The sequence below is a fragment of the Barbus barbus genome, assembly GCF_936440315.1.
Source record: "Barbus barbus genome assembly, chromosome: 23".
NCBI lineage: Eukaryota > Metazoa > Chordata > Actinopteri > Cypriniformes > Cyprinidae > Barbus > Barbus barbus.
In genome coordinates, this window is record NC_136751.1 from 16,328,858 (window position 1) to 16,346,165 (window position 17,308).

At 36.8% G+C, this 17,308-nt stretch overlaps 1 protein-coding gene across 2 annotated transcripts in view; it reads right to left on the reverse strand.

Moving 5' to 3' along the window:
• The window catches only part of LOC306842656 (phosphatidylinositol 4-phosphate 3-kinase C2 domain-containing subunit alpha-like), a 34,130-nt gene that overhangs the window by 8,691 nt on the left and 8,131 nt on the right, over positions 1-17,308 (reverse strand). For both annotated transcript variants that reach the window (XM_079373623.1, XM_079373624.1), the window contains exons 3-19: positions 15,182-15,282; positions 14,551-14,711; positions 12,131-12,251; positions 10,558-10,669; positions 10,358-10,437; positions 10,169-10,232; positions 9,914-10,060; positions 9,270-9,309; positions 8,940-9,159; positions 7,450-7,572; positions 7,159-7,326; positions 6,501-6,606; positions 5,630-5,772; positions 1,939-2,127; positions 1,624-1,717; positions 1,227-1,321; positions 749-929 (exon numbers count right to left, since the gene is read on the reverse strand). In XM_079373623.1, the coding sequence (XP_079229749.1) occupies positions 749-929; positions 1,227-1,321; positions 1,624-1,717; positions 1,939-2,127; positions 5,630-5,772; positions 6,501-6,606; positions 7,159-7,326; positions 7,450-7,572; positions 8,940-9,159; positions 9,270-9,309; positions 9,914-10,060; positions 10,169-10,232; positions 10,358-10,437; positions 10,558-10,669; positions 12,131-12,251; positions 14,551-14,711; positions 15,182-15,282 (2,145 nt within the window). The remainder of the gene's footprint in view (positions 1-748; positions 930-1,226; positions 1,322-1,623; positions 1,718-1,938; positions 2,128-5,629; positions 5,773-6,500; positions 6,607-7,158; positions 7,327-7,449; positions 7,573-8,939; positions 9,160-9,269; positions 9,310-9,913; positions 10,061-10,168; positions 10,233-10,357; positions 10,438-10,557; positions 10,670-12,130; positions 12,252-14,550; positions 14,712-15,181; positions 15,283-17,308) is intronic.

Genomic DNA, 17,308 nt, shown 5'->3' on the forward strand with positions numbered 1-17,308 from the left:
TGTTTATTCAGATCATGTTTTGAACAGTATTATTAAATTAGATTTTGGAACTGGCAGTTGAACAATTTAGAAATCCTGCACTTGTTTCCCAGAAGCCTTTGGTTTGAAGTCATAGATCCTTACTGGATAAAAGAAAATAAACCTACGACTAAAAAAGGAGCTTAAGATTCTGTTGCTGGCATAGATGTACACTATTCATTACAATAAATGCTTTTATTCAGCAAGTACGCATTAAATTGATCAAAAGTGACAAAACGCTTAAATTCTCAAAAACAAAGGAAAAAAGAAATGTTGAACTTCCTATTAATCAAAGAATTGTGAAAAAATGTAGCACCGTTTCCTCAAAATATTAAGCAGCACAACTGTTTTTAACATTGATAAGAAATGTTTTGAGCACCAAATCAGCATATTAGAATGATTTCTGAAGGATCATGTGATAATGAAAATTCAGCTGTCACAGAAATTATATTATAATATATATATAAAATATAACTGTTTTCATTGTATTTTTGATCAAATAAATACATCCATGGGGGGCATAAAGATGCTTCTTTCAATAATATTAAAAATCTTTCCAACCCCAAACTTTTGAACAGTGGCGTAGCCACATCTATAAACAATGCATGTGTAAAACTTCTAAATGAAAATTTAGATTCAAATATAAAGGAAATGTTATGCAACTTTTGGGATGCATTTTACACAGGTTAAACATCATAAAACATAACCTTTAATCTCAGCCATGGCTTACCTGTCGGGTGGAGCTGCTTGCCTGCCGCACTTTTTCGGCCAGAGCACCCAGCAGCTGCACAAGCCTGGTCTGCTTCTCAAGCTCAGCCCTCAGTCCAGTCCCACACAGACACAGCAGCGCGCCGAGGATGCGGTCATAACGTTGACCAAACGCTGGGTCCTGCACAGCATCCCTCAGCAGCCTATATTCAAACCCAGCAGACTGTATCTAAATCTTAAATTCATTTACGAATTCTACCATATTCTTAAACAGGTAAATAAATAACGACAGAAATTTCATTTTGGGGTGAATTATCCGTTTAAGAAAGAGTGTTTCGGACCTTTCTCCACCAAAGTAACACTGATAGATTGTATTTCCTTTAAAACTAATTATTACTTAAAATATTAGCAAAAATTATGAGATTAATAGAGATTAAATATTTAATGAACTGGCCGCCCTTAAAATTCATTTTGATAAAATTTTTAATAAACAACTTTACCAATAAAGATAATGTGCAATGTTGACATTTCCCAGAGCTCGAGACAGCAGAAATATCACCAAGGCATTGTTGAGGTGACACTCGAACTTCGTTGCCTGCAATTTACCACATATGCTTGTCAGTGCATCAGAGAGTACACTTGAAGCATATTTTAAAGACAACAGTTATGTAAAATACATATAAAGATGTACTTAAGTGGATCAGAAAAGTTTATACAAATAAAAGCATTTAATATAAATTTGAGCTATAATACACTTGAATTTAATTGTAAATTATGTGCAATCCAAAAACATTCTTTAGAAGTATGCAAAGTGTATAACCAAGAAAAAAGCAACAGAAAGCAAGCTGTTTATAGAGGAAAAGATGCATGCATAAACACGTGTGTGTGTGTGTGTACCTGCACCAGCTGAGGGAGATAGTCAGCCAGCTCATCATCACTGCTGCTCTCGATCCAGCTCACGGCCACTTTCCTCACCTCTGTGTCAGCAAACCTGAATATAACACACACAACATTAACCACATGCTCCGCTCCCTCTCCATAAAGCAAGTCATGAGACCAATAAAGTGGTCAAAAATTATCTAAAGTTTGAAAGCAAGACAAAGAAAAATCATAGGACCGAAGTGACACATTAAAAAGGTCATATGGTAAAAATGTGAGAAGGAAAGGAGAAAGTGGGCCATGAAACAGAGAGGGAGTGGAACAGATACATACTTTGAATCAAGGAGCTCCAGGGCTGAAACAGGCGACAGCGGGGGCCAGTGGTGCAGAAGTGAGTGGATCTCACCCATACTGCCCCAGTCCCAGCTGGGTGCACTGGCCAAGATTTTGGGCAGGCTGTATTGATAGTCCCGACAATAGTAGCGCTGGTCCCAGAGCAGCTGCTTGTCTGCTCGTGACAGCCTGGTGGAAAAGAACGCCGGGTAATGTCAAAGTAGACAAAATATTTTCCTGTACCTAACTATAAGTCTGACTGGGCCAAATTGCATTGTTGAGGGGAAAAAAACAAAAACACAGCTAAGTCCCATCGGAATACAAGTCAGAAATAATGTAAAATACAAGTCAATAAAACAAAATGTTGTAAAAATCAAAATTTTACTCTCCTCATTCCACAAAAACTCCTTCAAATTTAAAAGTATTCAGAACAGAACAGGAAAAGAGTACAAAGAAATCTAAGTATAAAACAAATTATAGTGCCCTTCATTCTAGACATTCATTATAAATGTAAAGCCTAAACTAATTTGTTTAAATGAAAGGCAGCATGTGGGAAATGTGCTGCACAAATAAACTTAGACTCAATGTCAGTGAACTCTCTCAATGGACAATTCCAAATACGTCTGCTTTGTGCAAGTTTTGCATGCTCGACGTACAAGTAGCTTTGGAATAAAAGTTGCAGCATGTTTAAGATGATAAAAAAATGCAACTTGCATATTAGAAATTATGGTACTTCCTGTGGGCTTCAAACTAACCCAAGAAGCAGACACTCTAAACCGTTAATCCATGAACCATAAAGTAAGATTTAGTTCTGATCCAGAGATAAGAGGCACAGGAAACAAGTCACACCTCTTAAATGGGTCTGCGAATGGGCAGTCAAGCTGAGAGCCCGGCAGCTGTTGGCACTTGGTGGGCATTCAGAGAGACATGCTCACAAAATGAGCATGGAAAGTTGCCCACCATCTGAGGCTGAGTGTTGTGTGGCTGTTTTAAAGCTGACTGAGCTTTCTGTTTCACATCTGAAAGATGCATTTTCAGCAGAGCATACTAAACAAGGCCTGACAACTGTCTGCTTTTCAGCTGCAATGTCTCCTTATCAATAGAGATTTATTCTGAAGTCACAGACAGTTCAAGTCTGCTTTTATTGCAGAGAATCGCTTTTGCTATCTTTACAAGAAAACCTCTAAAAAGTCATTCATATGAAAAACTAAATGGTTCTCTTAAACAGCGTGACTCACAAACTGTCCTGTACATACAGAAGACGACAGAAGCGAATCAAATAATGAGTGTTTGGAGAAATAGAAGTTAATCCCCTTCTCTAGGCTCAGACTTTAAACACATTGTTTAAGAACTTTCTGTTTTAAATTAATTATGCTCTTTTGAACTTGCATTGAAAGTGGATCATCTGTGTTTTCTACTTGAGCACCAGATTGGCATATCAGAAGAATGATTCCTGAAAGACCATGTGACACTAAAGCCTGGTTTTACTGTATCAAATAAACACAGACTTGGTGAGCATAAGAGATTTCTTCAAAAAACAACAACAAAAAACAACTGCAAACTTCTGAATAGTGCTGTATTTGTCAGCCAAACAGGACTGACTACTGTATTCTGCTGCTGTGTGAACATAATCTTAGTATTCAGTGTGTTGTGAATTGGCTTAATTATGTCCATGACTTTTTAATAGAGGCTACTATACTCTGAGAAGCTCAAAATCACTTCATTCTCAATTCTATTAAAATCCTTAAGTAAGATAAGCAAGCTGAAGGGGATTCATATAATTGGAGTAATTAGGCAGAACTGATTCAATTACATAATGCTCTCAAAGGCTCTTTTATCCTCCGTATCCGAAATCATGTTCAGTTCATATTCTACTCAGGCTTATCATGAAGCGTCTGATGCTCAAACAAGACAGAAAGCACGAGGCACTGTAAGTGTATCAAAGATTCTGATTAGAGATTTAACAAAAGCCAGAATCAAAGCCTACAAACTAATCCTACCTATAGTGCCGTGAAAAGGTTTTTGCCCCCTTGCTGTTTTTTTTTTAATCTTTTGCATATTTGACACACTTAAAAGAGTCAGATCAAACTAATTTTAATATTACCCGATAACCCAAGTAAATACAAAATGCAATTTTGAAATGATTTCATTTATTAAGGGAAAAAAGCTGTCCAAACCTGCCTGGCACTACGTGAAAAAGTAATTGCCCCTAAATCTAATAACTGGTTGTGCCACCCTTTGCAGCAACAACTGCAATCAAGCATTTTCAATAACTGTCTGTGAGTCTTTCACATCGCTGCGGAGGAATTTTGGCCCACTCGTCTTTGCAGAATTGTTTTAATTCAGCCACATTGGAGGGTTTTTCGAGCATGAATGGACTGTTTAAAGTCATGCCACAGCATCTCAATCAGATTTATGTCCAGACTTTGATTTGGCCACTCCAAAACCCTAATTTAGTTTTTTTTAGCCATTCAGAGGTGGACTTGCTGATGTGTTTGGGATCATTGTCCTGCTGCATAACCCAAGTGTGCTTGAGCTTGAGGTCACAAACTGATGGCAGGACATTCTCCTTCAGGATCCTCTGATACGAGTGCAGAATTCATGGTTCCATCAATTATGGCAACTCGTCCAGGTCCATCAGACCATCACACTACCACCACCATGTTTGACTGTTGGTATGATGTTCTTTTTATGAAATCCTGTGTTGGTTTTACGCCAGATGTAACGGGACACACACCTTCCAAAAAGTTAAACTTTTTTTGCATCAGTCCACAGAACGTTTTGGGGATAAGCAAGATATTTTTTGGCAAATGTGAGATGAGATTTTGTGTTCTTTTTGGCCAGCAATGGCTTTTACCTTGGAACTCTCCTATGGCTGCCGTTTTTGCCCAGTCTCTTTCTTATTGTTGAATCATGAACACTGACCTTAATAGAGGCAAATGAGGCCTTCAGTTCTTTAGATGTTGTTCTAGGTTCTTTTATGACCTCCAGGATGAGTCATCATTGTGCTCTTGGAGTAATTTTGGTAGGCCGCCCACTCCTGGGAAGGTTTACCACTGTTACAAGTTTTCTCCATTTGTGGATAATGGCTCTTACAGTGGTTCACTGGAGTCCCAAAGCCTTAGAAATGGCTTTATAACCCATTCCAGGCGGATACATTTCAACTATTTTGTTTCTCATCTGTTCTTGAATTTCTTTAGATCACGGCATGATGTGTTGCTCTTTAACCATGCTTCACTTTGCCAGACAGGTTCTATTTGAGTGATTTCTTGATTCAACGGGTCTGGCAGAAATCAGGCCTGGGTGTGGCTAGTGAAATTTAACTATTATTTTAGCTTTCTAAAATAATGTGATTAATCACAGTTCTTTCATGATTTAACAGGAGGGGGCAATTAATTTTTCACAGGGCCAGGTAGGTTTGGACAGCTTTTTTCCCTTAATAAATGAAATCATCATTTAAAAACTGCATTTTGTATTTACTTTCATTACCTTTGTGGAAAATTAAAATTAGTTTGATGATATGAATCTTTTAAGTGTGAAAAATATGCAAAAAATAAAAAAAAACAGGAAGGGGGCAAAAACCTTTTCACAGCAATATAAAATCTTATCACTACTCTTTAGCAAGCGCTGGTGTTTCCATTATGAAATGCAAATCTATATTATCCCATGAGGTCTTGTGATGCAAACTTACCCAAAAGTAGACGCTTGTGCACACAGCTTTTCTATATCACTTCGATCTCCTGGATCAAGTGGATCTAGAGATTGAGGGTCTGGGCAGCCGTTCTCCTGAGGACCAACATAGAGTACGTCCACCACTGGACTGGGGAAGTCAACCTGTTCATGGTCAGACAATGATATTTAAAGGGGTCATGAACTGAGAAACCAAAATTCCTTGACATATAGGAGGTCATTTTGCTATAAAAACATCCTGTAAGTTTCAAAACTAAAAAATTTCTCATTAGTATAAAAACAGCTAATATTGAAGCCAATCTGCCAAAATGACAGCTTGTCGAATGTGCCATTTTATGACGTAATAGTGTGGATATGCACCGCCTCCGCAGAAGATCAATTCCTGCTTCTACATCACTGCCTGTTTAGCCCCACCATTGATTTGTGCACATAGTAGGTAAATGACAAGATCAGGTCTTTGCAGAAACCAAACAATAAACTTTATTTGATGAATTTTATTTTTAATGAAGTGATCACTATTACTTTGTCTGTCATTACAGATCGTTTGATATGTACCGAGTATTTATACGTTTTTAACCTAAAACACAGCAGCGTCCATCTGTGAAGGATGTAATGTCAAACATACACAACTGTTAGCCAATCATAGCAGGGGGCGTATACTCCTATTCAAACAGAGTGTTCGGATGAGGGGGGTTAAAAACAGGATAGAAAATAGCCTATTAATTACTTGTGTTTTTTTTATATAAAAATCGTGATAACATAAGTGGACCTCAGAGAACGGTACAAAATAAAAAACAAAAAGGTAGTTCATGACCCCTTTAAGTGTCAATCAATGTCAGTGAAGAGATGGAAAAAAGCACAAACAAAAGAACCTGCAGTATGATCCGTTCTGAAGGATTCTTCCCCTTGCCTGCAGCTCCAGGCTGAAGGACTTGAGATGTCCACAAACTTAGCAGCTTGCTACCTCTTGACAGCACCCTAAAAAAAAAAAAAAAAAAAGTAAAAAGCAATCTATATGATGCATTATGTATATTGGTTATTAACTGCTGTCTCAAATTGATTAACTTAGCACAGGCATCCCAATATACCGTGGTCATGTTGTGCTGTCATAAAGCAATTGCTATAATTACAAGAGTCTGACAGTTACATTTTTTGTCAAACTTGTAATTATAAATAGGTTCACTCACTTTGAGAGTGAAACACAATCAAAAATGGCAGTAAATCTGTCATTTTATTATAATTAGTGTTACCTAATATGTTTTCTTTTTTCTTCAAGATTTTTCATAAAGACATAATGAAGCGATTACATACTTTTCAGTCATCAACAATGAAGCTGTTTATGGATCTATTTTAGCATTATGAGCACTGAATAACTGATTTATTACCAAATTATTACTTTTTGGAAAAAAAATTCAAAGAAAAATTGCATACACACTGAAACAAATAAGAAGCCGTCCTGAAAATTCTACAACTTACAATATACTCTCCAAGGTAAATCTATTTTATTTGAGGTATTGTTTTATGACTTGCCTTCTGAAATCAAACAGAGGCATGGACACTTTTCCCAAAAGCTCTGGACCTTTCCGTTGCTTGTTGGAATCTGGAGAGTTGTTCGCATTCTGGTTAAGAACCCCGTAGAGAGAAAGACTCAGCATGGCCTCAAGTGGTAACAGCGCCACTGAAATGGGGAAATTTATCCTAAAGAAACAGAGGCAGTCGTCACCAAAAGCAGAAACTACCAGCAATCCTGCTGATTTCCCTCTAATTCTAGAAATTGCAGGAAGTAGCATGCCAGTGTGTTTAAGGGGCATTGACACTTACAATTCGTCCCATTTGATGTGGTAGAAAAAACTCTTGTATGTTCCCACTTTTTTGGACTGGACAGGCTTGAAGAGATTCCTGTTGTTGTGGGTCAGGGCACACATCAGGTAGTATTTTTCAAAACTGAAAAACAGGAAGGACAAATTACTCTATGGCATGGACAGGGAAGAAAACATTGGCCTGTACTTATCTATTGCCAAAAGCATAATTTGACTGAATAAGATACAAGTTAATCGAGACTACCATACTGTTTGAAAACTAATTTAAAACATCTTTTCCATTTAGTTTTATGCACAATTTACACAAAATGTTTTTGTATATATTCATTCAAATATTTGTTTGAAATATGCTTCAAATGATGGCAAAGTATGCGCTTTCGTTTTTCAACAGAGCCAATCAAAGTTCAAATATTTTTAGGATTATAGATGGCACAAGGATACATATTTTGAATCTCTTTTGGTGTGGTCTAGTAAGAAGCAGTAATATTGTGCAATTTCATAATTTAAAATAGGCCTAATTGTTTTCTATTTTAATATATTTTCAGTTGTAGCATAATTTATTCCTGTGGTGGCAAAGCTGAAAGATTTCAGCAGCCATTACACCAGTCTTCAGTGTTGAATGTTCCTTCAGAAATTCTAAAAGGCTGATTTTGTGCTCTAGAAACATTTATTATTATCAATATTGAAAACAGATATGCTGCTTAATATTTTTGTGGAAACTGTGATACATGATACATATCAGGATTCTTTGATGAATATAAAGCATTTATTTGAAATATAAATATTTTGTAACATTATAAATGTCTTCATCACTTTGTCAATTTAATGCATGCTTGCTAATAAAAGTACTTGTAACTTCTGGAAAAAAAAAAAACTGACCCCAAACTTCTGAACAGAATATACACACTATATATTAAGTTTCATAAATACTGTGTCAATTGACTTGAATCCTTGTCTAATGATTAATGAGTATGAAAACAATGCTATTGGAGTTGGGCATTTTGATTCATTTTTGTGGGAAAAAAAATCAATATTATTGCAACATTTTTCATAGGTGGCCTTAAAAGTTTCAAATACAGTTATTTTTGATTGTAGTGAATGGAAATAATGTGATTCTAAGCTCTCCAAGTTGGGTTAAATGGTCCAGATATAATTTATTGAGGCTGATTGCTCAAAGAGAACACAGACCCTAAATTACTCAAATTATCTAGGAGGAAATGACAGTGTAATGAATATGGACTAAGGCAGTGCTTTGAAAATAGTAGAGAAGTTTACCTTGGCCATGGGTATGGTAAACAGTCATTATCAGTCTGAAGTGAATTAAACAGTGTTTAGCGCTTATTTAGACTGTGGGGCTCGATATGCCAAAACAGGAAGGGTAAATGGATGTCTTTTCAAATCCATTTCTTTATTATGAAAGCATTAAGCTAAAGCTTAGACCAGCTTCAGAAACACTCATGTCACAAGAACTAAAAGGGACACAGTGCTCACCTGCTGACCCAGGCAGCAGGAATGCCATGAACGGCAAACAGAGTGAACTGCAGGTGCTCCGTGGTGCCCGAGGCTTCTTTGCTGTCCCTCCAGTCCTCCATGTGTTCTTCCATCGTGCAGCCCGGAGTAGTTGGACAGAAAGACCTCAGGTAGAGCTTGACGAGCACATACACAGCATCTGTGAGTCCGGCTAAACTCTCCTCCACTGGGCTAGCATAACCTGGGGATCACAAGCAGCAGAGTACAGCATAGGTGAACAAGAAACAGCCATTGAAATGATTTTAGCCACTGAGAAACAGCCATTGAGATGATTTTAGGAGCTGAGCTTACCATTAGCTGAGCCTGTAGAAGCTGAATTGGTGGCGCCAGCCTGCAAAACAAAACAGTGCTCTTTGTATGTACTCAAAAAAAAAAAGATTCATTGAATTTACAATTTTTTTTTTATGGTAAGTGGTTGCAATCAATTTATTTTAGCTACATGTAAATAAATTTAGTTAACATTTATTTAAATGTAGCTAAAATTAATTTATTGCCACCATTTACCTTAAAAAAGTTAGTAATTTCAATTAATCATTTTTGTCAGTGCAGAAAAAAAAAGTGTGACTAAAAATTGCTGTGGTTTTGACACAATATCGGTACCATGTCGGCTATTTTTTTTATTGTTTTTTTTTTTTAACAGTAGCAGACAAATTAAAAACTACTAATAACTGAATTAAACAAGTTTAGATGTATTATTTAATGGATCTCAAAATGAACTTCCATTTTTATACCATATATTATAACATTGTGATGCCTAAACTCAATTTTACTATTTAAAGTAACTGATTTTAGTTTAGTTTAGATCAGAACTGTAATATCAGACAGTTATCAACAATCGGTTATTTTGTCATAACATTCAAATTCTTACTGGGTTATCAGTATCAGCTACAACTTTATTACAGTGCAGAAATACTTCACACTGAATGTTCTCTAACCTCTGGAGAACGTGTTCTAGGAAGGTTGACAGAGCGTTTGAGCTTCTTGATGCCATCACTGATGGCTGGTGTCTCAACTTCATCCAGAGCACAGCACAGATTTTTAACAGACTGAACCACATTGTCCACTGTTTTATACTGGGAGCTCTAATGAGAGAGAGATTGAAAGTGAGAAACACTGAAGTGTCATTTCAAACACTTTTATTTATTTTCATATATAGCATAGCTTGCTGTGTTTGAGAAATAACAAGTTACCTCATTCTGAAGGCAGAGATTGACCTGCTTATGATATCCTTCAAGGTATTCAGCAAGACCCTCTCTAGAGAAGAAAAAACATGCAAAGGAATGAGAGAAATCAACAAGCACAATCAGGGACTTCAAAGGCCACCCATAGCTTTCGTAGCCTTTAGTAGGGGCAGGAGATAAGATGGAGCACGTTCTTACCTTGTGACTGACTCTTTAAACGGCCTCTCCACTAGGCCAAGGTATTTCTCCAAGAGAATTGGGGAAATGTCATCTTCTGCCTGTTAGCATACAAAACATATATTTATCCATTAAATATATCCATTAATAACCTCTTAAGATAGTAATGCGGTGAACAACTAGTTTCTATTTATTTATTCCAGCCTTTGTAAGTGTCTTACCATTCGGGCCAGATCTCTTCTCATTGTGCTAAGAAAAAGGAGCTGTAGTTTGATCTCCGTTTCCCACTTCCTGCAGTTCTGCACGTACTCATGACTGCCCAGACTGTGTTTACTGGAAGATAATGTTAAAGATGCTTCAGACATGGGCCAGAGCCAAAAGCAACAATGAATGAATGAATCACTAAATAATGCTTACATATAACTTTATATAATAAGAATTACAATAATAACTAACATTTTAAAGTTTGGGGTTATTAAGATTTTTTAAAAGAAATTGTTACTTTTATTTAGCAAAGATGCATTCAATTAATCAAAGGTTGCAGTAAAGACATTTATAATGCTGCAAAAAAATATTTCAAATAAATGTTGCTCTTCTCAACTTTCTAATATATCACAGTTTTTACAAAAATATTAAGCAGCGTAACTCATTTCAATGTTACGGGAGTACTAGAATGAATTCTGAATAATCATGTGACTCTAAAGATAGGAGTAATGGCTGCTGAAAATTCAGCTTTACCAATACATGATTAAATTTGTTTTTTTAGTAAATCAGTTTTTCCAAGTTGTTAAAATGTTTCACAATTTTATTCGTCTTTGAATATTTTGGAAGGTGACCAATGATAACTGAATTTAACCGTCGCCTTTAAATGGTGTGGTTAAGTTGACAAAATATAGCAGTGTGTAATAATTTTATTTTTACATAATTGGGTATTTATTTATTGGTACTGGAATATTTTTATTATAAGATTATTTTTTTTTTTTCCCTGAGATGTCTATATGTGTTTTTGTACAAGTACTCGAGGTGTATATGTATTTATGTGTACTATATGTGGGTTTATTTATTCATTTATTTTTTTTCCTTCTATTTGCTGGCATGGGGGTTGGGGGATTATTTTCTAAAATGTGAAAAGCTTTAAATAAAGTATTTAAAATATATATTTCACAATTTTACTGTTTTATTGTCTATGTGATGAATAAATGAAGCCTTGGTGAGAGATATAAGAGACTTCTTTCAAAAACAATTTCTTAGCAACCCCAAACCTGCTTTATGAAAAACAAAAATAAATAACAAGTGTCATTTTTTTGAGAATGCACTCTAAGAACATTCCAGGGTAGGAGATGTGTCCTGGATGACTGTGCTTTGGAAGGCCAGAGCAGGAAAGTTTTTGATAATTACTCGTATCAACTTTCCAAGGTCAACTGAGGACCAGACAGCCAGCAGTGAAGCACAGTGAGTAACTATACCTTAGCATAAGGGAAAACTAACTAAAGGCTTTCAAAACTCTGCATTGAACACGTGAATAACATGGTAACTAAGGCAGGCTGCCTTGCATTACAGAGCTTAAAATGGTTTGTTTTTGCCCATTCCCCCGGTTCCTTATTAGGGCAGGCAAACCTTCCCCTAGAACTGTTGGTTCTGCTCTTCCAATGGTGTGGGTAAAAAGGAAACATTTCCCTAGCACAATTAAAGCAAAATAACCCTGTTTTCAGGGAATGTTGGCAGGGGACTTGTTTATGCAATATGACAGAATGCTTGCAAAAGGGAACGGGAGATGGCAAATGAAGGACTCACTTCTGTAGAACCTCCTCTTGTCCACAGACCTTGAGAACGTAGCTGCTGATGTCCACCTGGTTCAGGTCATCATGGACCCAACACAAAGCCTGAATTATGAGCAGGTCCACCGGAGAACTCACTGGGCAAAGAAACACAGAAAACATGAAGGAGTGAGAAAAGAATGAAGCTAATGAAAAAGTAAACAAGATAATAACTGCATTTTTGTCCATATAATGCAAGCCAGTGGTGTCTAATATTGCCTTGGATTCCACTGACTCTTATTGTCTTATTGACAAAAAACATTCTTCAGAAATGTCAAGGTTTGGAACGACATGAGGGTGAGTAAATGCTGAAAGAATTTTTAGGTAAACTGTCCATTTAAATGACCAGGACTATCCCGAAGGTGTTGTCTGCTTGATGTTGCACAAAAATATAAAATGATGCAGCCAGTATGATGACACACCATTTGGCCAAGCTTGGACTGATGCTGATGAACGGACTATTATCAAACTGTTCATGCGGTACAGTGTTGACTTGCTACAGCAAGGGTTGAGAGTGCCATTTGGAAGAGGACCTATGAACTATTGTGAACCTCTTTTGGTTCATTGAGATAGAAAACCTTAACAAGAAATGGATTTGTCATGAGAAGTTTCACTAGATCGGAGCAAAAATGACACCCAACATATTGTTCATGGTCGCCCCAGGCTGCAGCAATAACAGGTCCCACACCCCTCCTTGGAATGATCCTCTCTACAAGCTCCAAGCCTAGAGCTGGATTACAGTTAGTCAGCTGTGCCTGGCCTGGACTCTTCATGTCTGCCGTGTTTTTCAATCCTAAAGGTCTGATGGTCATGCCTAATTTGTGGTGGATTTGGGGTTGCTTTGAAGTGTTGTGGGATGCCAGTAAAATTCCTCTTCTGCCATCCTCTTTTTCGTGGCACTACAGCAACACACATGGTGGTGGAATGTCAGGAGATTGTGGTTGGTCTAAAATGGCTTGGAAAAAAGCTAAGAGGCAGAAAGGCTAGAGTAGAACATCAGACCATATATGCACAATCCTGAAGTTACTGCTGAATTTGAAAATAAAACTAAACTTTGTCAAATGATGTACCTACATTTGAAAAGGAGAATGGACAAGGTCTGATCCAGGGATCAGAAAACTGACACTCTTAATCTGAGTTTATCCTGGAAAAGCCTTCATATTCCAGAAATTCAAACTCCAGTCGCCTCCTCCGCTTCATTTGCCTTGTCTTTCATGCCAAGTATGTCTGGAATTACTAACTTTACTAACCTTACACACAGCTAAGCATTTTCCTCCACTTAAACAAACTAAGGAAAACCTCAAAAACCTCTTTTTCCTCTTTGAAGATTCAGACAGTCAGCAATGACATGCAAAGAGTTGGTATGTCCATTTAGCTGTATGGTGATTTTCTGCATGGATTAGGAAAGTTAAGTAACAGTAATAGCATTACTTTGTTGACATCTGTTCATGGAATGTAGGAATGTTGTCACAAACCTGACTTTTAGAAGGATCTAAAATCTCTTGATCTAAACACAACAAACAGGGTCAGTTTAAGAGGAAAAACAAGCTAGAACTGTATGAACGTGAGGAAAAGACAGCTAGAACATTACAACCATCCAGCCAGTTATAGCAGTCCCTCCTCAAATATATTAGCGGTCTGTGAAGCAACTTCGGGGCCTGATAGACACTGTACCCCCTTTTTCCTTCCTAAGACCACAGTCTTTGCTGGATTTATCCAGGACAAAAAGAGCAATGGGGCTTAGGCAGTAACAACACAGAAAAATTCTTCAACACAAAAGGCCAGGCTTGATTTCCTGCCAGGAGTGAGGTGGCCAGAGATTCGAGACCCGGCAGTCTTCAGAACACAGTCACTTCACAGGGAACTGAGCCAAGGCCATTACAGCTCAATGAAAAGGACTTTCCGTGCCTGGACCACAGACAGGTTACCCAGTAAAAAACCTTGGCAAGTGACATGCAAGCTGAAAAATGAAAAACACAGGAACCCTGGTCGAAGAATCTGTTGAGCAGACGCACCAAGACAGTTATGTAAAAAAAGAATGTGTCGCAGTGGCCAAGAAATGCTCTCTGGCGTCGTGTCATGACTTCTTCATTTGTCAGCTTCCTTCATAGCAGACATTCGGAGAAGCTTACTATTGACAAATAGTGAGTACATGATTCATCAGATGTGACATTATTAGATATTTATAAGGGATAGTTCACCAAAAAAATGGTAAATTTACTCACCCGTATGACGTTTCAAACCTGTACGACTAACTTTCTTCTGCTAAATTTAAATTTTTGGATGAACTGTTCCTTAACTGCCTTAACTGTTAGCATAACAGTTTTCATAAAACATTTTCACTGTCAAAAGCCCTTTTTATAATGACTAAATTCAGTGTGACAAAGAACTGCTTACCATCACAAGTAAAAGTTACAGGCTGTTGAGAATCAGAAATCTCAATGGATACTTTCACACTGCCCCCATTGTCCCCCCCTGCATCCCTCTGGGTGATCACAGGGCTGAGAACATAGCCAGGATTGGTAGCCAGGTCTTCATGTGGGAACTTTGACCTCAGTCTGCATAAAATAAAAGTACAACACTGTGTTTAAAATGAAGATCTAACGAAGGTAAATATGGTGTACCGCAAGGTTCAGTCTTAAGTCCTTTGTTAATATTCATACACATGCACTCACTGTGTGTTTGTTTGTGTGTGTGTGTGTGTGTGTGAGATATTAGTAGGAAACAAGGTATTAGCTCCCATTGTTACATGGGCTACACACAGCTGTAGACTTCCTGCATTTCACTTGTCAGCAGTCCTTGTCTGAGGTATAAATATGAGGTTTTAAGGCATTTCCCAAATTAGTCCTTCAGGTCCAAATTAGCTTTGCTTTCCCTATAGAATTCAAGATTACAGTGCTGATTCAGGTATCCTGGGACCTTGTGATATCAGATTAACAAGCTGTAGTAGTGGGACCTGCTTTTTTCTGAGGTATCCCTTTCAACAGTCAATTAAATAAAGCAAATAAAAATAAAAAAAACAACTCACTTTGAAATGTCTTCACAGAATGCTACAACTTCTAGATTTTGGGCTTCCTTTTCCTCTAAGATGGAGTACTTTGAGAGTACATTTGTACTTCCTTTATTGACCTGTAAAAAGACAGACATGAAACCATGGATATACTGATGAGCAGACATTTGGCCTATTATCCTATACATTCACTTTCACATGGTGTCCTACACATAGGAAATCACATGTTAGATATATGTTGTAAACAATATATTATGTACAGTCTGTATTATACACATGGGTACCAAATAGAAGAAATAGATGACATTAACATCCCAGTTCAAATGTGGAATGAGTCTCTCTATTTGGTGAGAGGATACTGAGAATGTGAAGAATGTCTGGAATGCCAAAAAAAGAGACTTCCTTCAGGAAGGAAACAGGTCAAAAAAGAACATCAACATGGAATTACAACTAGGAATTAAAGGTACTTTCAGTTCAATAAAAGAAATTAAACAAAAGGGCATTTTCTGTTTTAATTACATTTACCATGCAGACTATATGCATGCAGTCTCAAAAGTAATATTCTTGTGAAATTCTCTTAATATGGTCTCTGATGAGAACATCTGCCTCTGACAATAAAATAAAATAAAATTATTTCTCTGATGAAATAAAAGTAATAAACAATCAAGAGTATCAAATCAAACAAAAAGAGCAGGTCACATGTTTTATTGCGGGTAATACATATATGCATCAGATATGATGATTGTTTCTTTAGCTGTTTACTAGGCCAAAGCTCTAGGCCTAACCTTAGAGAAAAATGAGATGCCATGTGACACACATTCACAAATTATTCATCCGCTTTTGCTTAGAGCTACCGTTTTACAGTTCTGGCTGCCCTACATGCAATCTCTCCCGGTCCAAAGACACCTTTTCCTCAGGTTAAAAGTTTATAAGAGATCTGCCAAGAAACAATTCAAAAAACACTCAGGAATGGGAGGATGGAGGAAGCTGTCTTACATGAGCTTAGTGTTTGATTGAAAATTCATCATCTACGTTTGTGTGTAATGGAATTCACAGCAAATGCAACTTCCTCTCTACTATTGTTGCTAAGAGTACTGATATGCATTAACTGGAACTCTGTTCCCTACTGACCTGATAATACTTCCACTAAATAAATATGACTGAACTTCCGTCGGATGATTTAACATTTCACTGACGACTGAGTGCTTGTTGGTAAACTGTGACTAAGAGCTCTGTTTATGAATCTACTTACTCACATTGACATTAAACAAACTTCATTTCCGCAAGCTGACGGTCAGTTAATGTTTCACATGGAGGAGATTTTCACAGCACATTTATAATATGCACGCACAACAGAAACCACATGTTCGATGTATCAATCAAAAACATCTTATTGATGCATACGAGAGCTACTATGTGGGCTAAGTGACTGTTGTGATACACTATAACAAATGACACCACAATGTCTTTCGGCAGTAACATACTAACTCAATTCAGTGTCCAACTGATGTCTGACCAATATGTGGCTGCTTCTGAACGCTCCCAGGCATATTTGGCACACATTATGTGTGTCAGACAAGTCAAATGTATTGGATCTGTGCATTAGGCCTTACAATGCACTCCTAACAGACCTGCCACATGTCTAATATCAGTATTAATTACACAACTGTTCAAAAGATTAGGGCAAGTAAGATTTCTCTTTTAAAAAAATTTAAGCACAGGCATTTTTTAACATTGATAAGAAATGTTTCTTGAAAACCAAATCAGCATATGAGAATGATTTCTGAAGGATCATGAGACGCTTAAAACTGATTCAGAAAAATTCAGCTTTGCCATCACAGAAATAAACTAGTTTTAAATATATTAAAATAGATTAAGTTCTAATAATATTTTTACAATATTACTGTTTTTCTTGTACGCTGATCAAATAAATGCAGCCCTACTAACATTTTAAACATTTAAAAAATTGACTGACCCCAACCTATTAAACAGCAGTATTACGTGCATATATTAATAATCTACATTATCTACACTATTTACGTGCATATATTAATAATCTACATATTTGATTATTATTATTTTTTTTAACCAATAGTTTTTATTTTTTTTATTAATTGTGTGAATATTAACATAAAATTCCACCTT